Source organism: Balaenoptera ricei, chromosome 18, assembly GCF_028023285.1.
Source record: "Balaenoptera ricei isolate mBalRic1 chromosome 18, mBalRic1.hap2, whole genome shotgun sequence".
Lineage (NCBI taxonomy): Eukaryota > Metazoa > Chordata > Mammalia > Artiodactyla > Balaenopteridae > Balaenoptera > Balaenoptera ricei.
In genome coordinates this window covers 25,996,827-26,024,644 of record NC_082656.1, presented here as the reverse complement: position 1 = coordinate 26,024,644, position 27,818 = coordinate 25,996,827, and the positions used below count along the sequence as shown (strand labels likewise).

The following is a 27,818-nucleotide window of genomic DNA, read 5'->3' as shown; positions in this document are numbered from 1 at the left end:
GCGTGCGCCGCGTTGAAGTGCCCGGCACGTCGGGGCAGCAGGACAGAGCCCAGGACGCGCGCGGAGCCTCCCAGTGTCCCGCTCCTGTGGCCGCAGCCATGACGGAGAACTCGGACAAAGTGCCCATCGCCCTGGTGGGACCCGACGAGGTTGAGTTTTGTAGCCCCCCGGTGAGTACCGCCTGGGAGCCCCAGACACGCGGGGCCCGTATCCCCTGTCCCGGGTCAGCGATTTGTGTCACCGAATTTGGGAGGTGGGAACAAATGTGGGCGCCCAAATGTGGGCTTGGGGTGGCGCCCCACGCGTGTGCGTGTGCAAGGGGCCTGGCATCCCCAGTCTGGTGTGAAGGGGAGGGTGGATAGGGAGGAAAGAGGGGGCGTCGGGTGGCAGGCGGAGACAGACCCGCGGGGCGATGGCCCTGCACCGCGAAGTTTGTTCAGCGCACATCCACTCCCGAGGACCAGGGACCCGCGGACGCAAGCGCGGCGAAAGGGGGCGCCCGGAGGAGCCCGGGGCGAGCTGTCCGCCACCCCCGATGCGCCGGGTCGCTGCGCGCGGACGTGACAGTCCCTCTCCCGCCGGCCCGCAGGCGTACGCCACGGTGACCGTGAAGCCCACCAGCCCCGCGCGGTTGCTCCAGGTCGGAGCCGTGGTCCTCATTTCGGGGGCGGCGCTGCTGCTCTTCGGGGCCATCGGGGCCTTCTACTTCTGGAAGGGGAACGACAATCACGTAAGTCCGGAGGGCGGCTGCCGGCTTGCGGGCACGAGTCAGGGTGCGCGAGGCCGGGAGGGGCGCGGGGCCTGGGGGCGAGCGGGATGGCGGGGTCCTCTCTGTCACTCGCGTGTCCCCTCCTAGGGGGCGCCAGAGCGGCCCCCTCGCTCCAGCTGATGCTTTCCCCTCGGGGCCTCGGGCCTCCCGGGTACCTTCTCCCTTCTTCCATCCAACTCCACGATGCGGCTTCCCACTCACGGGCAACTTTGCAGAAAAGCCAGTCAGGGCTTTACGGGAAGATGTTAAGACAGAGTAGCGGGGAAATGCAGTGGACGGTTCCAAGAAAGTTCTTTTTGGCCCATCCCAGCCTGGCGTCTCCACTAAGCAGTTGAGTGACCATGGGTAAGGCACATCTCCTCTGGCCTCGCTTTACTCATCCTTAGGAAAGAAATGGAACTAAGCCCTCTCCCAGCTGAGAAAGGCTGTGAATTTAAGAACCTGGGACAAAGACAGTGGAGGAACATTCAGACCCAATAAGGGGACGAATTTGACCTCTCAGTAGCTCTCTCTCTCTCCCTCCCTCCCTCCCTTCCTCCCTCTCCCTTCTGTCTTCTCTCTCGCTCTCGCTCTCTCCCTCTCTCTCTCTCTCCCTCTCTCTCTCCCCATCTTTTAATGCCCCCTTCTCTCATGCAATAAGGGGGAAAAAAAAAAGATCTAACTTCCTTAAAGATGGCAAATGTCTTTAAAAACCACTTCTGGCCTGGTCACATGTGATTTAATGGTAAATGTTTTACTAACTGCTGTCCTACTTTCTTTGTATGCAACTATTTATTTTAAAGCTCAGTTGGCTCTCAAGGAATATAAAAAGTGTTTCTGACCCAACTAAACAAAATACCCGTGTTTTTGTTAAATACTCTGAATTTTGTTCACCTATGTAAAGGGAGGCATTTTATCTTGATGACCATTGCCAGGCTTGGTATAAGTATTTCAACTAATGGAAAAGAATTCCATCTCCAGGGTGCACACAAAGGACTGTTTCTTAATCACTACCCTCAGAGGACCTGTGACTGCTGTTTCCCGTTTCTCTCCCACCATGAAATTCAAAGCATGAACGAATTCCAGTACTTAGAGAAAATGGTGCTGAAAGCAATTCAGCCATTTTACACATCACATCTTCTGCAGTCACTGCATAATTTGTATTTTTAACTCAAATGCCTAACGCAGATAAGCATGCCATTTAGCACTGAGTTTTAGAGACTATAACAAATTTACAAGCATCGATTTGTAAGATCAGAATTGCACAGTATTTTGTGTATATTTGAAAAGTGCCTTAATCTATTTGTATATTTTAAATATAGAAGCTGGGCCAGATGCTCACATTTGAAAGCAGCATATCTGAACATGAGAACGATGTCAGTATCTCCAACTCCATTAATAGCAGGGTTTAGATTGTCATCCTTGGGAAATTGTACCATCTTCGAATGTAAATGCTATCTTTTAGATGACAAAACTTCAATGGTATAGGTCCTTTGGGTACAAAAATAGCTTTGCTTTTTTCTGGGGGGGGGGTAAATATTTTGGTCCTGATATGTATTAAAATGAACACCATTTGGCATTTAATTATTCAAGGCAAACACAGCTAACTGACAAGCTTCTAGAAAGAGAGATTGAAAGATCATCCTGAATGAGCAGGGCCTGCTTTTATCATAACTTGTACTTTACTGCAAGATGGTCGGTTGTCTGGTTCAAGAGAGCAGTGTTAAATTCTAAAAATACAGAGGAATCGTGAATCACATTTTATTGCCAACAATCAAAGTTATCCCTGTCTCTTATAGAGGCAGGAAAATGAAGAAAATCGTGGTAGGTTTTTTTTGTTGTTTGTTTTTTAACTCCCAAACTATTCCATGCTGATCCATGTTACTTAAGTCTGAAAAACAAATCACAAAATACTAAATAGAGTAAATTTGGCACCATCTATGCATAGCACAGGCACAGGTCTGCTTTCCCTGAATACAAACGTAAATGGCCCAAACAAAACATAATCAAGTCTCTGTCAAACAGAAAGACATCCCCAACCAAATGGACTGCCCACTCTTCGCGGATTATCCATGCCTCTGCTCCTCTATATTGGTTTATAGAGGAGAACCAGCAGTAATTTACCTCCTATGCCTTTCATATGGGTAAATCCCCTTAGGACAGGTTTACTGGAAATCAGCTAGAGAACTCTGAAGCATTGGAGTGCTAATAATCAGGGGACAAACGACTGGGCTCAAATATTGAGGCCGTGCTTCATCCACATTATTGTAAATGGAACAAGGCATTGAAATATGGGAAACTCCCACCAATATGAGATAACTGACAACCCTACTCCGTGGGATGATGGGATGAGATCATTTCTTGGGGCTTTTATTCTCAGCCTGATTTTTCAAGACATTGTCCCAAACATGATGTAATTATCTTATGAACCCAGGCTTTATTAGAAACTCATTAGCAAATCTCCTTGGCTGTAAAGGCACCATATTGAGCAGAATATTGGCACATAATAAACCTTCTTTGTGCTTGGATAGAAATAGCCTTAGGTGCTAACAGCTCCATCAGTTTAGAGCAGATAATGTGATTACTGCTCCACCAACCGAGCCACTTTCTGAGCTCAGGGCCCAGTACTTTGGAAATAACTTCCGACTTTTTACCGCCCCCCAACCCAAGGCACTTCAGGAGGGCACAAACCTCCATTGCTGCCCCATGCAGACAGTGTACTGCTTATGAAAGCTGGGCTGCAGCTACATTACAAAGGATGCCTCGTTAGGGAGCTTTTGCTGGCGGGGAGGTGGCGAAGGGTGGTAGAGGAAAGTGAAATTAGGATAACAAGCCACAGTTCTAGTGTTACTATCTTGTCTCCTTAAGACCCGCTAAGAATTTGGAAACACTTACTTAAATTTAGGATTGCTTGAGTAGTAAAAAGCTTATGTGCAATGCTTAAAAAAAAAAAAAGAGCCTCTTGTCTCATGAGTGAAGGAAGGACACTCGTGCCAGCAGAAACTCACATGCGCGTTGTCTGCCATGTGCCCTTTGACAGCCAAAATTAGTTCAAGTGAACAGGGGCTGCTCAGAGAGCGCAGGGGCAGAACAGAGCCCGCTTTCTGAGCTTTACCTGCAGAAAGCCCTGGCTCAGCCAAAGAAAACAGGTTTCCCCAAATTGGCTGATGGTGAGGACTGCCTGAGTTGGAAAGTGAAAACAGATTGGTGGGCTCTGCTCCCGCCCCCCTAAATCAGAACCCCTAGAAGTGGTTCTTATGATCAGGTGAGCTGTGGAGACAGTGTCCTGCAGGAATCGAAGTTCATCAGAAGGAGGGAAGGAGGGGCATTGAGAACGTGGCTGAACTGCACGCCGGCATTTTCTCTTCCATTGACCGAGGGCTGTTACCTAAAAGGGTACACGCTAACAAAGCCGTTTCTACGTCTCTGCTGATAAAATAAAATAGCACTCTGTGGGTCTTGCAATAATGAGTTTTCTACAAGTAATGATCCAATAACAACGGATACTTTTCCCAGGGTTTGTCCATGCTGCGGTCAGCCATTCCTCATAACGAGGGAGAAAATCAGACTTGAATTGAATCTGAGCTCTTTGCAGTTCTGACCTACTGACCTGACACTAAGTAGCAAGTGTCTTTCATCAGTTCCCATTCCTTCCCCTTTAAAGATTTTATAGCTTATATATCATATAAGAGATATATTATATATCATATATAACATATACATATATACATATATATACCTTGAAGGAAAAGGAAGAAAAGAGAAGAAAAGGAACCCACCTACTACCCCATGACACAGAGAATGTTCTAGAACAGCAGCATACTGAGCAGGAGCTGCGTGTGAATTACTTTTTAAACTATTGTCCTTACCAGATGTCTAAACTAAGAGAGCCCTTTGGATCATCTAATTTCGTGGTACACTGTAAAACAAATTTCTAATGGCGGAATTTTAAACAAGATGTTACTCAGAAATCCAACACATAAAACAGATCAGAAGCAGAGCTGCTTTGGTTAAACTGCGTGGGGCTGAGGCTTGGGGTGGATAAAGGAGCCTCACAGTCACCCCTGCTCTGCTCCCCTCACCTCTGGACCACCTCCGTGAAGCCCCAGAACTCTAAGGACATAAATGAAAATCACCTCTGAGGTCCCACTTCATTGTTTTACACTCAAGGCAACTCCCAAGACCCAGGGGTAAGGGGTGTGGCCACCTGCTTTTCTGATTCCTGGGCCAGTGCTCTTGGACAATGCCAAGCCTCCCTCCCTTCTCCCCACACGTCTCATAACATAATGCCTTATGATGCCATGTCTGTCCCATAGAGTCATTAAAATGAGTACCTCTTATTCTGAGCTGAAACAGATGTGCACATTGACCTTGCTCTCTGTAAATGCTACTCTATCTCAGGCATATCCTAGTCCTGTCTGCAGTTCTTACTGTATACCACACTCCACGCCAAATCTTGACTGAAGGACTTAAAAAGAATACCTTCAAAGTGAGGTGCCACTGCAGATTTGTTCAGGTAACAGCCCAGTGAACCCTCTGCCTCCTCAATTTCCATTTATCCATCAACGGGTCTTAACTCTGGCTGCATAGTAGAATTGACCTTTAGAAAAAGAAAGATCCATGCTCACACCCCATCCCCACAGGCTCTGATTTGATCAGTCCAATGGGGGGAACCTAAGCATGGTAGCTGGAGATTCTACTAAGATGCTTCTACATGCAGCCAGGATTGCAAATCACTGAGCTATTTGATTTAGAATCAGAGATTATCAAAAGCTTTACTTTTAAGATATTTTTTAAGAAATCATGTATTAAGTGATTGGTCTATGAATAAGGTCCTCACAGATAACTAAGATAATCATCCTTACTATTAAGGATGATTCAGTGTATCTCTGAGAAATAGGAAAGCTACTTTATATACTGCAGATCTAAAGATAAGCCCTGAATTGCTCTAAAAGGGAGGCATCACTAACTCTGATGTTCTCTTCCAGATTTACAATGTCCATTATACCATGAGTATCAATGGGAAATTACAAGATGGGTCGATGGAAATAGATGCTGGGAACAACTTGGAGACCTTTAAAATGGGAAGTGGAGCTGAAGAAGCGATTGAAGTTAATGATTTCCAGAATGTAAGTATATTTTGTGCATTTAGGGAGTTGAACCAGGCAAGCCTGGGAGACTTCTCATTCAGGGAGAAGGAGCACCTCTCACACACATCCAAATGGGAACTGTTCTTTTTGGCAGCCATGGTACCGCTAACCCACCTGCGCCGTGCAGCATATTCTCTCTGAGAAAGGACCGCTCTGTGTCCTTTACATTTTCAAAATGAAAAAGCAACACCTTAGCATTGAATAAAAAACAAGTTCTTAGAACTATACAAAGTCTTGGAAGAGGGACTTCCCTGGTGGCGCAGTGGTTAAGAATGCACCTGCCAATGCAGGGGACATGGGTTCGAGCCCTGGTCCAGGAAGATCCCACATGCCAGGGAGCAACTAGGCCCGTGAGCCACAACTACTGAGCCTGCGCTCTAGAGCCCGCGAGCCACAGCTTCTGAGCCTGCACACCTAGAGCCCATGCTCCGCAACAAGAGAAGCCACCACAATGAGAAGCCCGTGCACCACAACAAAAAGTAGCCCCTGCTCGCCGCAACTAGAGAAAGCCCGCGCGCAGCAACGAAGACCCAACGCAGCCAAAAATTAATTAATTTTTTTAAAAACTTAAAAAAAAAGTTTTGGCAGAAAGACTTGCGAGAGCTATTTCTTTCCAAGCAGCTTTCTTAACACAGTGAATAAAACGCTCAAGCTCCTCTAGAACATTGCAAAGTCTGAAAGTGGCACTTGTCAAGAGGAGGGAAACTTTAATGACCTAATAATCTCATCAACAACCGGTGGGATCTATTTATACACGTTTCTCAATTCTTCAGATTTCCCGTTTAATCCAGGAAATGAGCACGGAGAAATTCCCCTAGTGTATCATCTGCTTTCTGACTATGGCCTATTACAGATGAAACCTTCGAGTCTCCTTTGAAAAGGGCACACATGTTTGTTTTCAAAAATTCAATTTACAGGCAGTTGGAGACATTAAGCCATGCATTGATGCTTCAGTGGACATCTGCGAACCAAAGTGTCACTGCAGGCCTCCTCTCTGGATGGCCACCATAAATATCTTACTCTCTTTCATGTTCTGAGATGAGAAAGAGGCATCACTGTATGTGCTCTCCTGTTAAATCTGTAGATGGAGTCGGTGAGACTTCATGAAAAAAGGCTCTTGAAAACAATGTCTCTTCTGATAGTTTATTGGCCTACAAACATCTCATCGACCTGTCTTCCACTGACTGATGAGAAAAACTAGAGATGCTTTTCATTCGAATGAAAGAACTCCCCTTGTTGATACCCAAACACACTTCACAAGCCCTTTTGAATAACAAACAGATGCTAACCTCAGAGCCCGGCTGATGTTACACATTATTTGATGATGACAAGGACTGGCTGTGTTCAGCGTGGGCTCTGCCCCGGGACCAAGCTCTGCAGCCCCGTGTGTGCGTGGCTGCATTTCGCTTAGTCATAGCTTTGCAGATGGTTCTGGTCAAGGCACAGGGATAATTTCTCTGGACCTATTAAAGGCTTTTACTGCAAGACCCAGGACAAGATAAAAGGCATTTTTTTCTTTGCACTGCTCAATATAAAATTATAAAATGTGACTCCCACACATGGTTTATTCATCCAACCCAGAACAAAATTGAATACCTAGAATGTGCCATAATATCGAGATATGCAAAGGTAGCTATGCAGTTAAATAAGAAAAGATCCATCTCTCTCAAGATGTGCATGTATCAGGAATATCCTTTTGAAATAGTTAATCCTGAGCTTCCCTGGTGGCGCAGTGGTTAAGAATCCGCCTGCCAACGCAGGGGACACGGGTTCGAGCCCTGGTCTGAGAAGATCCCACATGCCACGGAGCAGCTAAGCCTGAGAGCCACAACTACTGAGCCCACGTGCCACAACCACTGAAGCCCACACACCTGGAGCCCATGCTCTGCAACAAGTCCCTGCAATGAGAAGCCTGCGCACCGCAATGAAGAGTAGCCCCCGCTCGCCGCAACTAGAGAAAGCCCACGCGCAGCAAGGAAGATGCAATGCAGCCAAAAATAGATAAATTTATTTTTAAAAAAATTTAATCCCAAACCTATATTTCTGTTTTATAATCCTTTGGTTCTAATAATGGTATTGACTGTATTTTGTTCTCAGAGGCCAATGGGGCCACACATATTTTATAAACTGATCAATTCTCTTTGATAGCTTCCACATTTCTCTAAGTCAGAACTGGTGATTAGAACATTTTTTTGATGGATAGAACCTGTTATGGGTTTAAATAAGCCCAGACTTTTGAAAACCCATGAATCAGCCACTATGGTACCTGCAGTATTACTTTCTCCTGTATTACAAACTGTCAGTCAAATTCAGGAAGCGTTATTGGAGCCCACTGTGTGCAAGGGATGGTGCGAAGCATGGAGGATGCAAAGATGACTGACACTTGTCCCCTCCCTCAAGGACCTTACAGTCCAGGTCCAGGAGGCGGACATCCACACAGAACTGGCTTCAGGTCAGGCTGGGAAACACGCTGCCACGGAGCTATGAACAGAAACGTGGAGCCATCAAGGAGGAGGAGGCCATCGCTGCCAGTTAGGGGATGGAGCAGGTTTTACAGGGGTGGCAATGAAGCCGAATCCAGTCTCTGAATCCCAGCACTGAATTAATTTTTGGAGACAGAGTTTTGGGTGAAGTAGAAAAGAATAGCTTTATTGCTTTGCCAGGCAAAGGGAGCCACAGTGGGCTAATGCCCTCAGAACTGTGTGTCCCAACCTGGAGGGGGGAGTGAGGAGTTTATAGTAATGGTTCAAAGAGGGTGTGGTCAGCTCGTGGACATTCTTCTGATGGGTTGGTGGTGAGGTAGGTGGGAGTCAGCATCATCAACCTTCCGGTTCCAACTGGTCTGGGGTCTACAGCCTTGTGGGCAGCACACAGTTAACTTCTCCCACCTGGAGGGGGTTTCAGTATCTGCAAAACAGCTCAAGGATATTGTTGTGTGTGTCCGTTGATGGGGAACCAGGACCCTGCCCCAAGGCTGCACTATTGTTTCTTGACTGTTCCTCCCTGGTGTCTGCATCCCTTCCCTTCCTTAATTAGCAACTGTTTGAACCTGCGCATTGGAACTCGGGGAAGATCCTGGAGGCTGAATGATGCCTATTTCCTGTAACCAAAGAAATAGGGGACACAGAAAGGCTTTTGTGCCCAGGAGCCCCACAGGGTCCTGCTCATTATCAGCAACAGTTGAATCAGGTCTGGAAGAATGGAAGAAGAATTTTGACCGGCAGAGACGCAATGGCAGGGCTTTCCAGGCCCAGGGAAGACTATGCAATACCCGTGCTCAGGTCTGCTCCCAAGTTCTAAGTAGCTCGGGAGGTGGGGAAGACGAGAAAATGGAGTTGCAGATGGGGCCAGAGTAGGAAAGTTTCTGAATTGTAAGTGAACAGCCTTCTCCGCTAACCCCACCAAGACTGTAGTAGAGCCAATGGAAAAAAAGAGCCCCCTGAGAGGGAATTAGCACTGAACAAAGGGCTCCAGGCTCTACACTGTTAGAGAAAGAGTTGTTCAGGACACTTGTTAAAGAAGGTGAGGCAGACTTCATTCAAGGCAGGCTACTACAGTGGGGTTTTGTAGTAGGAGAGAGAGAGTGGGCTCAGCCCCGAATACAATAAGGAAAAGTGGGGATTTATAGCCAAGGAGCAGGGTGGGGTGTTGGTGGATGGAAAATTACTAAGAGATTCTTTGCTAACCTGACCTAACAGGATTTTTGCTGCAGGCAGGTCAAGGAGATTAGATGTCCACGTTGATCAGACCAAGGCTGACTAAGCAGGATTCTTGCTAAAACTGGAATAAACGGGCCAAGACAGAGCCCAAGGTTGGGGCCTAGTAAACAGAGGACTCAGAGGAACCTGACTAGAGTTAGGTCAGGAGAATCTTTGTCAATACCCTGTGGAACACAGAAGCTAGGTTTGTTGATAATGTATGAGTTACTTTCTAGAAAGTTATACCCTCAATAGCATTAGTGATGTTGGTTTAAGCCAACCCTCTCAGACCTAATGACCCATTTATATAACAAAAATCCTGGTTAGAGATTAAGATAGAATAAACTGATATATACAGATTTTCACTATATAATTCTTTTGACTTTGTGTATATTTGAAATTTTTAATTTAAAAAGCTGGGAAAAGGAAAAAAAGGGGGGGCGGATGGGAAAGGATAGCACAACCTACCTGGTAGGTAAGTAGGTTATTGGTTTCAAGAATCAGTATGTCTCCCAACTATAACATAAAGAAAAAATAAATTGAAAGTAATTTATAATAAAATTTGGACTTGAGCCTGACGTACTTGAAAACATCATAAAAGTCATATGCTTGGGTCACCATCTGTGCCACAGCCTAAAATGCAGATTGACCTAAGTGTGTGTTGACAAATTAAATACCAGGTAATTTTCTCAAACAGTAAACGAAGGTACCATTTTCTCTCCATTTGCACAATAATTCCATTCCTAGGAAATTGGTTGTACATTAAGACTATACCAAAAATCACTCTTTTATATGTAAAACGGTGTTATGCTCTAGGCACAGATGCTTACAATCAGGTGTTTCACCCAGGACTCTGGGTGGTTCGTTCTTCAGGGCCCCCCCGAGCTGGTTGGGACCCGACACCCCTGGGCCCCGCCCAACAAAAGTCCAGAGAGCCCCCAGTTTTTGTAACAATAAAAAACTCCCTCAAAAGTTTCTAAATCGCCCCCTGGGGAAAGGACCCCTTGCCCTCCTTGGAAACTTCTGGTTTAAGCCACAGAAATAAACGAGATCCCCTAGAAAGAAAAAAATTGTACAGCTAACATGAGATTAGCCGACTCGATAAAAGGATGTTAGATCACTGGGATCCTCACTCATTACCTTTTTAGCAAACTTCTTCATTATCACCAGCTTCTAAGGTCTTGTTTGTTTCCAAAAACAGGGTATTTTCTTGCCTTTCCCTTCCCTCTGTTTAATCTCTTAACATGTCTGGCTGCTTGATATGGATTTGTAGCTAGACAGAGTGGTTAATAAGTGTGAACTCCTTCCCACAGGGCCCATCCCTATGGGGTTTCGGTTTTCTGTGCAGCCTGTAGACTGTCAGAACTAACTCAATACATACTAGACTCACGTTCAGGGCTGTGAATCCTTCCAGAGTGTCAGTTCTCTCCCTAGGGATATGGTAATAGCTCTATGGTGTTTCCTCCCTGGCATCCCAGATTCAGAGGCTATGAGGGTTTGAAGTTAAGAGAACATATCACATAGGCGGGCAGTAATCCCCCTCCCCTGCCTTCTGTTTTTCAAACCATGTGCCCTAGATTTACAAGTAGAATAAGAACAGTAGACCTTCCAGAGATAGCATGGTGTAGAGCAGTGGTTCACCAAGTGTGTTCGTTAGTCCACCAACAGCAGCAGCACCTGAGTGCTTGTTAGAAATACACAGTTTAGCCCCCGCTCCAGACCTCCTGAATCAGAAACTCTCGGGGAGGGGACCAACACGGTATTTTATTTAACAAGTCCTCCAGGTGATTGGAATACAAGGGAAAATTTGTGAGCCACTAGTACAGAAGAAACTTGGGTCCAGAGGCTGTGTCTTAGTCCCTTGAGGCTGCTATAACAAATTGCCATAGACTGAGTGACTCTTAAACAACAGAAATTTGTTTCTCATAGTTCTGGAGGCTGGAAAGTCCAAGCCTAAGGTGCCGGCAGTTTGCATGTCTAGTGAGGGTGTTGCTTTCTGGCTCACCGACAGCTGTCTTCTCACTGTGTCCTCACATGGTAGAAGGGGGAAGGAGCTCTCTGGGAAAAGGGCACTAATCCCATTCATGAGGGCTCCACCCTCATGACCTCATCACTTCCCAAAGGCCCACTTCTGGGTACCATCACATGGGGGGTTAGGTTTCAACATAGGAATGTGGTGGGGACACAGACATTCAGTGCATAGCAGGCTGTTTCAGTTATTTTAAAACTTTGTTACCCTGAACAAGTTGCTTTCTCCCTAAACTGGTGGTCCTCAGCTCCAGCTGTACATTATAAACACATGGGGGGCTTTTAAGCATGCCAGTTTCTAGGCACGGCCCCAGGCCAATTAAATGGGAATCTCTGAGGAGAGGCCCAGGCCTCTGTGTTTTTAAACTCTCTCCAGGTGATTTTGGTGCAGAATCGAGACCCTCTGCAGTAAGCCTGGAGTCCGTCCTCTGTAAAGGGGGGTCAGGGGGGGTCATGCCGCCACCTCTGTCTAGGTGAGAGGTGACACTGGGAGGAATAAGTGACATGTGTTACATGTGTATGTGGCCAATCAGGCCGCAGGGCGAATAACGAGAAGCTTCAGGAAGAAGGAGCCTTTCCTTCTCTTCTCCGGTCTGTCACCCACCCCGTTTTGCAGGGCTCCTGGCTCTGAGATTCCATATGGTGTAACTGTCCATGAATATCCTCAAGCATGAATGACGTTTGACTTCGTTCTTCATTTAAGAGGGCTGACTCCTGATCCAGGCCCCTAGGATTATAAAGGCTTTTCTTCTTCCCGCTCCTTGGTGTTGACGTTAGAACAAGTTCTGTATCTTCCTGACATTTGTCTCCGTTCAACAGAAGATTGATCAGTTGAGATGTTCAGATTTGTGTTGGTATCTACATTATTATGGCATAAAATTTGTAGGTCTTTAATAATGCTTTTGGCCACTCGCTAGTCATGAAATTAACCAGCAGAGTGAAAGTAAACACTCTTGGGTCAGAACATACCGTTATGCCTGATGCGCTCCGCTGGCAGAGTCAGTGCCCAGCTGTCAGCCAAGACTGGAGCCTTGCGGCTGAGGTTTCCCTTGAGGCTGTTCCCTAGGCAGAGGAGGAGACACTGTTTATATCTCACAGGGGACAAAAACAAAACGTCCAAGTCCTTGGATAAGGTCTAAGAGCAAAATTCAGTTCCCAGTGTTATAGAAAGCTACTATTTACTCTGGGCTCAGCAACTTAGGAAAAATCCGAACTGATGGAATTAATTAATTGGACCAGCACCTTTTGAGAACCTTTGTGGGAACACCAAACAAAAACAAAAAAGAAAACATTCAGATTGATCTCAAACTTAGACCTGAGTAGGGAGGTGACATTCACAAGGAGCAAGGGCCCTGAGAACTAAGTGCCAAATGAGGGATGAAGATGGGAGGGCCTTCAGGGAGTCAGAGGGAGGGAAGCCCACTTAGCCTGGGATGGTCAGAGAAAGCTGCGTAGGAAAGATGGCATTTCATCTGAGCTTGGGGGGATGGATGGAGCAATTAACAGCTCTGTCTCAGCTTGAAGGCAGCCCCTGGCAGGGGCCTCCCCATCACACAGTATAAAGTACAATCCCCTGTCACGCCTATCTCTGCACTCTGCTTTGTTTTTCTCCATAGCACTTAACGCCACCTGACTTTATCTCTGTTTTTTTATTTTTGGTAAATAACACTAAAAGATAAGCTCCATGGGGAAAGAGACTCCATCCGTTTTGTTCATCCCTGTACCCAGGACCTGGAACGGTGCCTAGCTTGCAGTAGACACTCAGTACACTGAATAAATGAACGGATGGATAGATGGATGGATAAACTTTTGTTTCCTAGGGCATCACAGGAATCCGTTTTGCTGGAGGGGAGAAGTGCTACATCAAAGCACAGGTGAAGGCTCGAGTTCCTGAGGTGGGCACCATGACCAAGCAGAGCATCTCCTCTGAACTGGTGGGTACCAGCCTGCTCCACACAGCAAGGGCTTTGGGCAGACATTGAAGGTACAACCCTTTCTGTCTCTAGTTCCTGGATAGGTTCATGACCAGAACATAAGCTCTCTTTCTTCTCTGCCAAAGGAACTTAATTATTTTGGTCCTACTCATTGGTTCCAAGTGATCATTCTTACATGATGTAGTATAATTGGAGGTTTTGGAAAACCAGATTTTAAAGTACATAAAGGGGATTGGTCATGACATGGCCCTTATTTGCCTGATGTTAGGGAACTATCTGATCAGTGATTAAGACAACCTAAAGGGGACTTCCCTGGTGGTGCAGTGGTTTAGAATCTGCCTTCTAATGCAGGGGACGCAGGTTTGATCCCTGGTCAGGGAACTAGATCATGCATGCCACAACAAAGAGTTCGCATGCCACAACAAAGAGTTCGCATGCCACAACTAAGCAGCCCACCTGCTGCAACTAAGACCCAGCGCAACCAAAAAAATTTTTTTAAAAAATGACAACTTAAAGGACTTCATGGGCTTCCCTGGTGGCTCAGTGGTTGGGAATCTGACTGCCAATGCAGGGGACACGGGTTCGAGCCCGGGTCAGGGAGGATCCCACCTGCCGCGGAGCAACGAAGTCCGTGAGCCACAGCTGCTGAGCTTGCGCTCTGGAACCCGCGAGCCACAACTACTGAGCCCACATGCCGCAACAGCTGAGGCCCGCGCGCCTAGAGCCCATGCTCTGCAACAAGAGAAGCCACCGCAATGAGAAGCCCGCACACCGCAACGAAGAGTAGCCCCCGCTGGCCGCAGCTAGAGAAAGCCCATGGGCAGCAATGAAGACCCAACACAGGCAAAAATAAATAAATAAATAGATAAATTTTTTTAAAAAAATAAAGGACTTCACGTGTTAGGATCTTTTCATTAAAGGGGCCTCAGGAGCCTCAAGCCTCACTCCAGCCTCAGCGCCACTCAGCAGGGGGATTTCCTCCTGAAAATTCACCACAGCTGATCCCTCAGCCTCTGCTGGAAAGCAGCGACAGGGCGCTCCTTCCCTGTGTGTCAGGTGACTTCATGGGAGGTAGTTCTAATTGTTTTGCCCTACGTTGAGCTGAGTGACTCCCTCTGCTATTTCTTCCCACTGGTTCAAGTTCAGCCCAAGGAGGCTACTCAACATATATCGAATTCCTTTCCTATGTGTCAGGCTTGTGAGGTGCTTTAAACATAGTTCATCCATTTATTATTAATAGCTTGCCTTTGAGCTTGGTTTTATAAAAATTTATGTTAAGAATTGCACACAGAGTTCTAAAGATACATTTAACAATAATACCTTACACTTATTTGGTGCTTTAGGGCTTACGAAGTAGCCGCATTCGTTCTCATCTTCCATTTGAGTTGTGGCAGGGTAGGGTGGGAAAAAAAATGGACTTTGGAAAATGTGGGTTCAAATCCCAGCTCTGACACTTGCTATGGATGTGGCTTCAACTCTTTGAGCCTCACATTTGTCACCTACAAACTACAGTGTGCACCCTGTCCCCGTGGCCCTGAACTCGATAGATAATGAATAGACAGCTGCTGCTTTAATTCTTAATTTTATTATGATCACCTTTGATCATTCCAGTATCCCCGAGAGGGAGAGATATCAGGCATCAGCTCCCTCAAGGCAGCTGAGGAAAAATAAGAATAAGCAAAAGTGCCTGGAAACTGCCCGATTGTTTGCTCTCCTAGGAGCAGCCCCAGGTGTCTCAAAACAAGAGCTAAAACCAACCCCCGTGAGTTTTTAAAGTTGGCTCTCATGTCCTCAGTATCTCCTCTACTCCCAGTTTCCCCAACCATTCATCTTGTGAGATGGGTTCCAACCCTTCATCCCTCTCGTGATTCTCCTCTGATCATGATCTGGTTTGTTCCCCATGAGCTGCGCCCTTCAGAACACAAGTGTGGACCCACTAGTACAGAGTCTAAAAATGAGACAGAGGCCGCCTGTGTTCTGACCTTGAACATCCCTTATGGCATTACATTTTTTTTAATGGTCCTATCACTCAGTTTCTGTTATGAAGCCTTTAGTGAACTAATAACTCTTGACATTTCCCCGATGAGTGGATATAAAGAACCAACTTCTCAGCCATAGCCGACCGAGATCTTATCATAAGTTTGCAGTACATTTTCTGATTTTTTTAAAAACAAGGTGGTTTTTTTCTCTGATTTTTTTTTTTTTTTTGGCTGCGTTGGGTCTTCATTGCTGCACGCGGGCTTTCTCTAGTTGCGGCGAGCAGAGGCTACTCTTCGTTATGGTGCGTGGGCTTCTCATTGCAGAGGCTTCTCTTGTTGCAGAGCATGGGTTCTAGGTGCGCAGGCTTCAGTAGTTGTGGCTCATGTGCTCAGTAGTTGTGGCACACGGGCTTAGTTGCTCCGTGGCATGTGGGATCTTCCCGGACCAGGGACCGAATCCGTGTCCCCTGCATTGGCAGGCAGATTCTTAACCATTTCGCCACCAGGGAAGTCCCTTTCTCTGATTTTTAAAAACAATACTTTGTCATTGTAGAAAGTTGGGAAATACATAAAAGAATATAGAAGAAAATCACCCACAATCGCATAATCCACAGATAGCTAATGTTAATGTTTTGGTGGATTTTCTCCATGTGCAAATGTGTGTGATATTCTTTTCATAATTGAAGTTATACTGCTGTACATTCTTATTATTTTCAGTTAACTTTAGGTCTTCTAAAATGTAGATTATAATGGATGTATTGTATGTCATCATATGATTATAATTTTAAAAGTCTTTTGTTCTTGAATACAGGTATCTTCAATTTTCCATTTTTCAAATAATAATAATAATTCAAAATAATTTTTTGAATACAGATATAATTCACTGTGGTGAATAGTTTTGTATTTAAATCTTTGCCTCTGATTCTTTTCTTAGGCCATAGAGGTGAATGCTTTTTCTTGTGTTTTGGTTGTTTATAGGGTGTGTGGTGGATTCTCTGGTGGACAAAACCAAATTCAGGCAACGTGTTTGTGGGAATTAGGAATGTGTTTGGCTGTCAGTAGCAGAACATTACACTTAGAGTGACTTAGACAAATAAAGACTTTTCTCCATAGTAAGTACTGTGGAAGTAGGCAGCCCCAGACATTGGCTCCGTGGCCAGCATCTCTGATTTTTTCGTCCTTTCCTTCCAGCTCTAAACATCAACTGCACAGTCAAGTAAGGAAGGCAGGAAGACGCTGAGTAGTGCCGACCATGTTTTCCCTTAACTCGGGAAAAGCCAGACGCCTTCTCAGCCCCGCAACACACTTTAGCATGGATCGCATTGTCTAGAGCTGGTCACATGGGCACCTCTAGCTGCCAGGGAGTCTGAGAAAGCAGGTGTCTCCCCTGGGGCCAGCACATTGCTGCCACCAACAAAAGCAGGATTGTGTTGCAAAGAAAGGGAGGGAGGGAGGAAGGAGATGGGGTCAGCAGCTGAAAGTATGTGCCATACACTTTTTATTTAACATCCCTAGCTTGTAGGTTGTGCACACTTGCATTCTTCCTATCACCCCATTCTGTGCCCACACACTTTAGATCGTGATGGGGTAGATTTATGCACCACTAGCTCTCATACATTTTTCATCAGTTTTGTATAACTTTTATTTATTTTTTTAAAAATTTATTTTATTTGTTTATTTTTGGCTACATTGGGTCTTCGTTGCTGCGCTCGGGCTTTCTCTAGTTGCGGCGAGCGGGGGCTACCCTTCATGGCGGTGCGTGGGCTTCTCATTGAGGTGGCTTCTCTTGTTGCGGAGCATGGGCTCTAGGCACTCGGGCTTCAGTAGTTGCAGCATGTGGGCTCAGTAGTTGTGGCTCGCGGGCTCTAGAGTGCAGGCTCAGTAGTTGTGGCGCACGGGCTTAGCTGCTCCGCGGCACGTGGGATCTTCCTAGACCAGGGCTCGAACCTGTGTCCCCTGCATTGGCAGGCGGATTCTTAACCACTGCACCACCAGGGAAGCCCAGTTTTGTATAACTTTTAAAAACTCCTATACCCAAAAACATTCATCTCCTGGATGGAGCCATTTAATTTAAGGTAAATAACTGTATTACCTAAGTGTTAGCTACCTCCAATAACTTTAACTTGTTTTAATGCCTCCAGAAGCCTGAGGGAGAAAGCATAAATGAAGTGCTGCTTTTAGCTAAAAAATAAGAAAACATTTTAACTTCTCCAACCTATTGCAAACTAATAAATACATGAAAGGAGCAACCTAGCAATATAAATTTGTCTCCTGGGTTATCAAACTATTCTCAGCATCTCGCTGTAGAAGAAAACTCAGCATTTAGCTTTGAAATCTCAGTGGTGTGCTTGATGCAAAGAACATCTGAAATATGTTTTGTCATAGCTGGGAAATGTAGAAATGGTTTATGTTAAATTCTACTTTGAACTGAAGACGTTAAAGAACCAGTTGCTGGCTTTTTCCATTGTGGTTTGGAAGTGGCAGAACAAGCCCCCAAAGGACTTTCACTTCACACGAAGGGCTCCTCTATCCTTTATCAGATTCCAGAGTCTGTTCAGTTGCTTTTCCTTTAAAACATCTTTGATCAAAAACATCAGATTAACCTAAATCTCAAAGTTGACATCAAGTAATTTTCACTTCCACTCAGGACGCTCATATTCACACATTCGAGTTATCCAAAGGCAGGATGGCATGAGGGGTGTGGAATATTGTGAAAAGAGCTACAGAGAGAAGAGATTAGAACTTCAGAGTGTGTGTGTGTGTGTGTGTGCACGCACGCGTGCAAACGCAAATGCGCACACATATACACAGAGAATTCTCATTAAGTTTTCTTTTAAATTTTATTGAAGTATAGTTGATTTACAATGTTTTGTTAACTTCTGCTGTACAGCAAAGTGAATTAGTTGTACAGATATATATTCTTTTTCATATTCTTTTCCATTATGGTTTATCACAGTATATTGAATATAGTTCCCTGTGCTATACAGTAGGACCCTGTTGTTTATCCATCCTATATATACTAGTTTGCATCTGCTAATCCCAAACTCATTAAGTTTTTATAGGGCGAGATAATCTTTTACCAACACATGAATCTTAATATGCAGCATGTTCCACTGTCCTCTTTGTTCAGTGCATTTCATTTTCACTTACTTACAGGAAGGCAAGATCATGCCTGTTAAATATGAAGAAAATTCTCTCATCTGGGTGGCTGTAGACCAGCCCGTGAAGGACAACAGCTTCTTGAGTTCTAAAATCTTAGAACTCTGTGGCGACCTTCCTATTTTCTGGCTTAAACCAACCTATCCAAAAGGTAACATTTTAAATTCTTTTGACCCTGCTTGGAATTCTCCCTGCCCTGGTGAGGTTCCTGTGAGCCCCTGCACAGGCCCAAGCATGTGACAAGGAAGATGAATCCAGGTGCACATCGCAGTGTCACAGTAAATGGCATGAGAGATCAAAGGGAAGGGAAAGGACAGCCGTGAATGTCACAGGGCAGGGCCAGAGCAACGGGGTATCAGGAAGCAGGTGGGCCCAGAACACCTCTGCCTTACCTGCGGATTTTATTTATGACACTCCCACTGCTTCCGCTCTGCCCCTAATCTCTGCTGTTTGCACTTTGCAATTTTACATTTTTTTATTCCTAAAGCAGAGAATCAGGGGTTTAAGAAGCTGTTATGCTTATTATGGTCAAACCTTGAATTATGGGGCAGCCAAAAGCAGCTGTGGGTATAGGCTGAGATTCCTTAAGTTCAAGGCTCGAGGGTCCACTTCCAAGTCTGGAGAAAATAAATGAAGGGCCCCTGGGGTTCAGAGCTAGGTTGGAGCACCCTGTGGGCTATTTCCAGGTGGAGAAGGGCAGCTGAAGAGCTCTGCAGGCCAGGCTCTTTCCCCGGATTTTGTCTGTCTCCAGGGCTGCTCTCTTGATTTCCATCCCAGTCACCCCACTGGCCTCCCAAAGTCCTACTTTGTAGCTCTGGCTCAAGCGGGGGGAAAAGGCCCCTCTCCTAGCACAGCCTAGATAGGCTATGTTCTCAGAAAGATTATGTTGAACGCAAGGAGAGAGCAGCGTGGAAATAAAGAAAACACAGGAATCAAAACCACCAGACTTAGGAGAGGGGAACGAGCAGTTACTATTTAACGGGTGCAGGTTTCAGTTTTGCAAGATGAAAAATGTTCGGGAGATAGATGGTGATGATGTTAGCAGAGCCACGTGTCTGTACTTAATGCCACTTAACTGTACACTTAGAAATGGTTAGAATGGTAAGTTTTATATATTTTTTACCACAATTGGAAAAAACAGGGACTTCCCTGGCCGTCCAGTGCTTTAGACTCTGTGCTTCCAATGCAGGGAGCGTGGGTTCGATCCCTGGTCGGGGAACTGAGATCCCACATGCCGCGCACAATGCGGCCAAAAATTTAAAACACACACACACACACACACACACACACACACACACACTCCAGGCTTCTGATTCTGCCATGGCTAACTTATTCCTGCAGTTCACAAGTCTTATTCAGTTCCAAAGCTTGGATAAGACGGTTACTTTTTAGCCCAGGCAAAGCAAATAGGATGCAATTTATAAGCTGCTGGCAGTGGCTGACTGGAAGAGTGGGTTGAGAATTCCAAGGCTACACGCAGGCTCAGTGAGAAGGAATCCTCTGAGTGGTGTCTGCCACAACCCTAGGGGCTGCCAAATGGACCATCGCTTTTGCCATCCTAGGTCTTGCCCCAGCGGGTGGTCGCAACTCAATTCTCTGGCCATTTACAAGTTCTGGCTCTCAGTTCCCCACTTGCCTCCACGTGGAATGGGCCTTCTTGCCTTCCACCACCCAGGAACTCCTTCTCCAATACCTTGTCACCTTTTCCAGTCAAGGACAAAAGTCTCCGACTCCGCTACATGTGGACCTCTCTCTGATCACTTTCTGTTTGAGGACATGCTTCTTACCCAGAAAGTTCATTCATGTATTCATTCATTCATTCAACAAACATTTATTGACACGTTTATTATGTGCCATTTACTTGTTCTAGGCACCTGGAATGCGCTGATGAACAGAAGAGACAAGAATCCATGCCCCCCAGGAGTTTTACGTTGTAGCTAAAGGGAGACAGTACATAAACACTAAACTAAAATAAGAAAGTCGTATGGTATGATCCAAGGTGCTATGGAAGAAGAGCAGGGCAAGAGGTCTGGGGGTGGGGTTGGGAAGATAGTGCTCTTGGCAGTGCTGGGATGACTGATAAAATGAGAACATTCACCCTCTGGGAAGGAGCTTGTTTCCTACATCCAAGATGTGACTTGGTCCCTCACAGCTAACAGCATGACCAAATCTTTTTTTTTTTTTTTTTTTTTTTTTTTTTGCCACACCGTGCAGCGTGCGGGATCTTAGTTCCCCAACCAGGGATCAAACCTGTGCCCCCTGCATTGGGAGCACAGAATCTTAACTACTTGGACTGCCAGGGAAATCCCATGAGCACATCTTAAGTATTCAATTATGTATCATTAAGTATTAATTACACATCTTAAGTATTCAGGCATCACACCATCCATCCAAGAATTACACACATTACATACAACACCAGAAAAGTAGAAACCACCTAAATGCCCCCAGATTTGAAAAGGATTAAATAAGTGTTGGTGTAGTCATAGGATGGAATATCATAGACATTAAAAGTGAGGGAATTTTTTTTCCAGTCTCATAAATGCAGTCATATTTTATGATAAAGTCAACAAAATGAAACACTCCCTGAGGATGCCTGGCTTCCCGCCACCTAATTCTAATAAAAGCCTCCCAGCTCCAGGGTCCAGCAACCCCTGCCCTTGGATCTTTACGCTGGCAGGTCGTGTCATGTAGCTGCATCATCAGAGACCCTGGGAATGACGCTGTACAAGGTCAGAGGAAAGCGGGGAGTGGGTTGGGAGCTGAGGTCTGCTGAGCTCGGGCTGTGTACCAGGCACCATACTGTGCTAGAGCTTTACATCTTGTCCTCATTTAATCTTTGCCAACAACTGTCCAGCTAACTAGTAATATTCCCATTTTATAGATGAATAAACTAAGGTTCAGAGATTGAATCACTCTCCTGAGGTCATTGTTAGTTGAAACAAGTGGAGTTGCTAAAAAAAAAATTTTTTTTAATTAAAAAAGGAGTGAAGTTGAGGTTTGAATCCAGGTTTCCCTGATGCCTCTCCAGCCCTGCCTCAGAAACCAAGAAGCTATATCCGTGGAAGCTATCCACGGCTGGACGCACATGCATGCCCTCACAGATAACGTAGCATCATATCATCATCATCACCTAACGTTTGAGGGCTTATTATCTGCCAAACACTATGCTAAAACCCTTAGAAACAAATTCTCATGAACTCTATTACTATCCTCTGAATTAGATACTATTATTATCCCCATTTTACTGAAGAAGAAACTGAGACTCAGAGAGATGCCAAAGCCACCCTGTGTGGTCCTCTCTCCATTCTTGTTACTCGGCAGCCATCAGTCCTGCTGCAGGACCCATGAGGCATTGTGGAGAATGAGGGCAGTGGGCTGGAAGCCAGAGAAGTTCACGTTCGACCCTCTTCTCTGCCACCCCTTCTGTGATCTCGGCCAAGTCACTTGGTCTTTCCGAGCCTTGTTGCCCTTTTGTATAAAAGTATCTGCTTATTCTATCCCAAATGATTTTTAAAAGAATCAACCAAGATAATAGTAAATCCCCTGAAAACTGTAAAGCTTTATACATATATAGTAAATTCATGAGGCATGTGTAGGGCTGCAAGTAACAGAATAGCAGACCAACAGTGGTTTCAACAAATACGGGTTGACTTTTTTCATACAGCCAGAAGTCTGGAGGTAGGTTTTTGGCACTATTGTCAACTCTCTTTCTAGCTTACCATCTGCTAACTGAGGCATGCTGACTTGTCATCCTTGTGCCTATCACTTCTGGTCACATAACCCAGATGTCACATCTACATTCAAGGAAGGCGGACGAGATGGAGGAAGCTGTGTCTGTCCCCTTTTACCAAGAAAGCAAAAGCTTTCCCAGAAACTGCACTAGCATATTCTGCTTATGTGTCATCTGGCCATTCCTAATTGCAAGGGAGGCTAGGGAAATAAGTGCTATTTTACTTTCTCAGCCCCTAAGTAGAGGCAGGCAAAGAAAAAGGGAACTGAGAATGGATTTTGTCAGTTATCTTACAACACCTGCCTCAGTTAGTATTATAAACCAAATTCTGATTATCTGATGTTTAACTACTAACCCAAGACTGTGAAACATGCTTTATTCTTGCGAAAATCATTAATACAAATTTAGATAGGATCTGGTCGTATGTGTCTTAATATCCTTTTCTTATGTTTTTCACCCTGATAAACACAGAATTTCCTTAATTATTCAAATAAAGGAATTAACTTACAGCAAGTTGTTTGTTATTTTTTTTTTTTGGCAGAAATCCAGAGAGAAAGAAGAGAATTGGTAAGAAAAATTGTTACAACGATGACCACAAGAAGATTACGCAGTGGTCCACGGGGCAACCCAGGGCCTGGAAGACCAAATAACGAAACCAGACCCAGTGTTCAAGAGGATTCAGAGCCCTTCAATCCGGACAACCCTTACCACGTGTGTACTGGCGTTTGTATGACGGGTTCAGATGACTGCACTAAACCCAGCACTGAAGCGGTGATATTTCTGCTTGAGATTTCAAATAAGCATCTAGTATTCAACTGAGACTTCTACTCAATTATTTAAAAAAATACATCTTAATTTGTTTGTTGCAGGGTAACAACACGTCAGCATTGCTTCTGTAGTGTAAAATCCTGATTGGTTGTACTCCTTGTTCAAAGTTGTTTTCTGTGCTCTCCTTTTTTGAGTCACAGGCAAATTTATAAAGACAAATTCATATCAGGAATTTGATTATTTAAAAATATTTCCAAGAGTGTGCCCTGCAGGCAACACACAGGATGAAAGTATTCTCTATCCCCCTTTACATCCACTTTATTCATCCATTCAACAGACATTGGTTGAGGACCTGCTCTTTTCCAAGCCCTGTGCACACAGACAGGAGTAACTTCTGCCCCTGAGGGCACTCAGTCCATTCGGGAGACAGACTCACATACGGGGATCAAACACTTTAGACAGAAACCTCGAGAACTGGTGTTTGTAAGGATGACACCAACATGCTAAAAACTTCTCAAATCTTCAGTGAAATGTAGTTTTACCATTACTATACTTTGCAGGGAGTGAAAATAGAAAAATAGGTACTTATGTGTAACTAGTGTTTTAATTGAAAAAATAATACCTGCATGTATTTTTTTTAAAACAGTATAAAAATGTATACAATGAAAAGTGAGTTTCCCTTCTACCACAGACACCCTCCCCTGAGCAACCTGTTAACAATGGCTATTTGCCCAGTTCCTTTGTATAAGTGTACACACACACACAGACACACACATTTTTAACACAAAAGAGCATACACAACTTCCACTTTGCTGTCTTTTCAGTTACAATATAGTATTTTGGAAATTTTTTTGTATCTCCTATATGGATCCACCTTATTCATTTTAATGGCACCATTATATTCCATTGTGTGGATAAATGTACAGAAATTGAACTAGTTCTGCTTTGGTGGACATGTAAATTATTTTCCTCGAATACCATTTTTTTTTTAACTTTTTATTTTATTTATTTATTTGGCTGCGTTGGGTCTTCATTGCTGCATGGGGGCTTTCTCCAGTTGTGGCGAGTGGGGGCTACTCTTTGTTGTGGTGCACGGGCTTCTCACTGCGGTGGCTTCTCTTGTAGTGGAGCATGGGCTCTAGGCGTGTGGGCTTCAGTAGCTGTGGCATGCGGGCTCAGTAGTTGTGGCGCACGGGCTTAGTTGCTCCGCAGCATGTGGGATCTTCCCGGACCAGGGCTCGAACCCGTGTCCTCTGCATTGGCAGGCGGATTCTTAACCAATGCGCTACCAGAGAAGTCCCTCTCAAATACTGTTAATAAGATACACCTTGTACATGCTTCATAGGGTATGGGAAGGAGTAAATGAGGTAATGCAGGTGAAGCTCTTAGCACAGTGCTGGGCGCATAGTAAGCACTACCTTACTCCATGTTAGCTATTAGTCTATACCTCTTGTACACTGTAGGAGTATATCTTTAGCACAAATACTGACACATGGGTCTGCTGGGTCAAAGAATTTTATATTTTAATGGAGGACACTAAATTGTCTTCCGGGGAATTACAGCAGCTACATGTCTTCAAATGGTAATGAAAGGCCTAATTTATTATCAAACTTTTAAAAAGTCTTGGGTGTAAAACTGTATCTCCTGGTTGTCTTTATCTTGCCAGTCTTTAATTATGTGTAAGATTGAGCATCTTTCCATACACAGAGAAGCCATTTGTACATTTTCTTTCCTCGTTTCATGTGTTGCAAATATATTTTCTAGTTTACCACTTTAGACTAATATATTTTAGAAAGATTTAGAGCAAAAAAGTATTTTTTTTAAGTAACCCAAGGCTTTCCAGAAAATTCAGGACACCACAGTACTTCATTCCCTAAAGCTCAAAGAATAATAAAGAAATAAAATCTGGGACTTCACTGGTGGCGCAGTGGTTAAGAATCCCGCTGCCAATGCAGGGGACATAGGTAATCCAGCCCTGGTCCAGGAAGATCCCACAGGCCGTGCAGCAATTAAGCCCGTGCGCCACAACTACTGAGCCTGCGCTCTAGAGCCCTCAAGCCACAACTACTGAGCTCGCGTGCTGCAACTACTGAGGCCCGTGCGCCTAGAGCCCATGCTCTGCAACAAGAGAAGCCACTGCAATGAGAAGCCCGCGCACCACAACGAAAAGGGGCCCCCGCCCGCCCCAACTAGAGAAAGCCCGCGCGTAGCAACGAAGACCCAACGCAGACAAAAAAAAAAAAAAAAAAAAAAAAAAAAAAAAAAAAAAAAAAAAAAAAACCTGAATAGGCAAACAGAAAACTTAATATAGTTTATGCTCCAGGTAGCTGGCCTAGCTGCATCTGGTTCTAGGGATGAGGGCATCAGCCCCTCCACAGCAGGGCAGGATGTGACTTTGCCCTGCTTTCAGGCTTAAGTGATCCATATTCTTGAAAAACTTCCACTGATAACAGTTTCCTTTCTTACGTGTTGAGCTTTAAGCAGGAACACCTTCCCCGTGATCTCAGTCCTTCACATATCCTTTTAAGGAAATATCTCAGGGCAAGAACCTGAGATTTCTGCCAACTTTTTAATCCTAACAAACTTTTGTTGAACCCTCAGGTGAGGAAATGCCTCAACCAACAGGCTTTTTGACTACTCCTGCCCTGGAAGAGTCAGCGACAATTAATTAATGAGGCAGTTTTTAATTTTGCTGTCCCAGATGAACCTATTTCAAGAGATAAGGGGGAAAAAATGTCTAAAGGGAACATTCTAAAGGGGAGAGTCTAAAGAATTTTTTTTTAAATGGTGTTAAGAGAGTAAGACAAATACTTTGACGACAAAATCTGAACATAGGCTGTGTCAGATGGTGTTAATGAATTGTTAGTTTGGTGAGGTGTGATAATGGCAGTGTGGTGCAGGAAAACACCATCTTATTTTGGAGAGACATTCTAATGTATTTATGGGTGAAATGTCACAATGCCCTCAAGTCTCTTTAAATTTACTTCAGAATTTAAAATACTTAAAAAAAATCAGATTTGACAAAAGGTTGGCAATTGTCAAATCTAGATGTTCGGTGCACAATTTTCTCCACTTTCCAATACGTTGGAAATTTCTCATAATAGAAAGCACCCCCTCACACACACACAGCAAAAAAAGTTGAATAAAGACTTTTTAAAAAGTATACCAGAAAGGTTGCTTAAGTTCACTTAGCTCAAGCCTAACCCATGTTGGTGCTGCATCTCCCCAAGTTGTTCTTCCAGGAAAGAGGCTTAAATTGAACAAAGAAGTTACGTGAATGATAAGGGCTTTTTGCCAGTGTAATTCAATGCCATAGTAAAGAGGATATGGACTCTTTACCCCTAGAAATCCATGAAAAGGAAAACCAGGTATTACATAACTTGGCAGGGGCACGTTTCTTCCAGTTCTCTCTCCAGCAGTGAAAATAGGGTTCTGTAGGTGACTTTTACTTCGATACGAGTTTGTATTTATGTAACTATAATGATGGCACATAGAAACTAGAAGATAAAGTTTAAGGTCTTGAATCTTTACACACTGTATGGTGCCTTTTTCTGAGTGTTACAGACCCTTATGTTGACATGAAGGCAGAAGCTAAATGACTTGGCAGTGTTCTCAGCCAGTGCAAGTGGAATAGCAATCTGTTGTTAGCCTGGATCAATGAGTTTCACAATGTGCTCCCCAGAGCCCTGGAAGCCATTACTACAAGAAGGCACCAGGGCGCCTCAGCAGTGGCAGAAATGCTACTTTTGAATCACGCTCCCTGTTTTCCTATTTAAAACAAATTGAGTCACTACTGAGTGGTAACCATGGCTCACTTAAGGCATGGAGAAACTTCACCATAACATTAAAAAAACAAAAAAAAAAAAACTAAACCTTCCTGCCAGTGAGAGATTAGGTAGGACGGAAGTTCCTTGATGTTAGAAGGATTTCTGAATTATAAGGTTTAAAGACTGAAAACTCCTTACAGAAAATAATGCTGATTTCTGGTAGCGGTGAGACATTCAGGACCTTATTTTAAAATAACGTGGATGCTATAAACTTCTCCTTATGAAGGAAACACAAATAATTCTCTTTTATTTCACAGCAGCAGGAAGGAGAAGGCATGACATTCGACCCTAGATTGGATCATGAAGGAATCTGCTGTATAGAATGCAGGCGGAGCTACACCCACTGCCAGAAGATCTGTGAACCACTGGGGGGCTATTATCCATGGCCTTATAATTACCAGGGTTGCCGTTTAGCCTGTAGAGTTGTCATGCCATGTAGCTGGTGGGTGGCCCGCATCTTGGGCATGGTGTGAAATCACTTCATATACCAGGTGCTGTAAAGAATTAACTCCAGAAACAACCAAAGTTTGAGGCATCTTGATGCTGAAGGGACCACAAAGTATTTTATATTCCATCTGAGCAATGTTATTCGAGACACTTAACAGAATATTTTTGAACTGCTTTACAGAACTTTATCCAGAATTGCAAATGTACTGAAAGGGTAGTTTAAGTCTAAAATATCATCATAATCCTTTTATTACTTGCTATTTTTTGCTTTTCTTTGCCAGTAAGGCCTGCTTTTAAAGACTTCCTTACCAAGCTATTTTGAAATAATCATGAAAAATTATTTACAA

At 44.4% G+C, this 27,818-nt stretch overlaps 1 protein-coding gene across 2 annotated transcripts; it reads left to right on the top strand.

Moving 5' to 3' along the window:
• CNMD (chondromodulin) lies at positions 1-27,794 on the top strand. 2 transcript variants are annotated; one of them, XM_059902786.1, is made up of 7 exons: positions 1-170; positions 590-730; positions 5,737-5,877; positions 13,445-13,558; positions 18,694-18,847; positions 22,971-23,140; positions 27,285-27,794. In XM_059902786.1, exons 1-7 carry the CDS (start codon positions 99-101, stop codon positions 27,495-27,497), a joined length of 1,005 nt encoding a protein of 334 aa, XP_059758769.1. In that variant the 5' UTR covers positions 1-98; the 3' UTR covers positions 27,498-27,794. The 2 variants fall into 2 exon arrangements, with proteins under 2 accessions (XP_059758769.1, XP_059758768.1); XM_059902785.1 differs by having other exon boundaries at positions 2-170; positions 27,282-27,791.
• Positions 27,795-27,818: the final 24 nt, after the last annotated feature.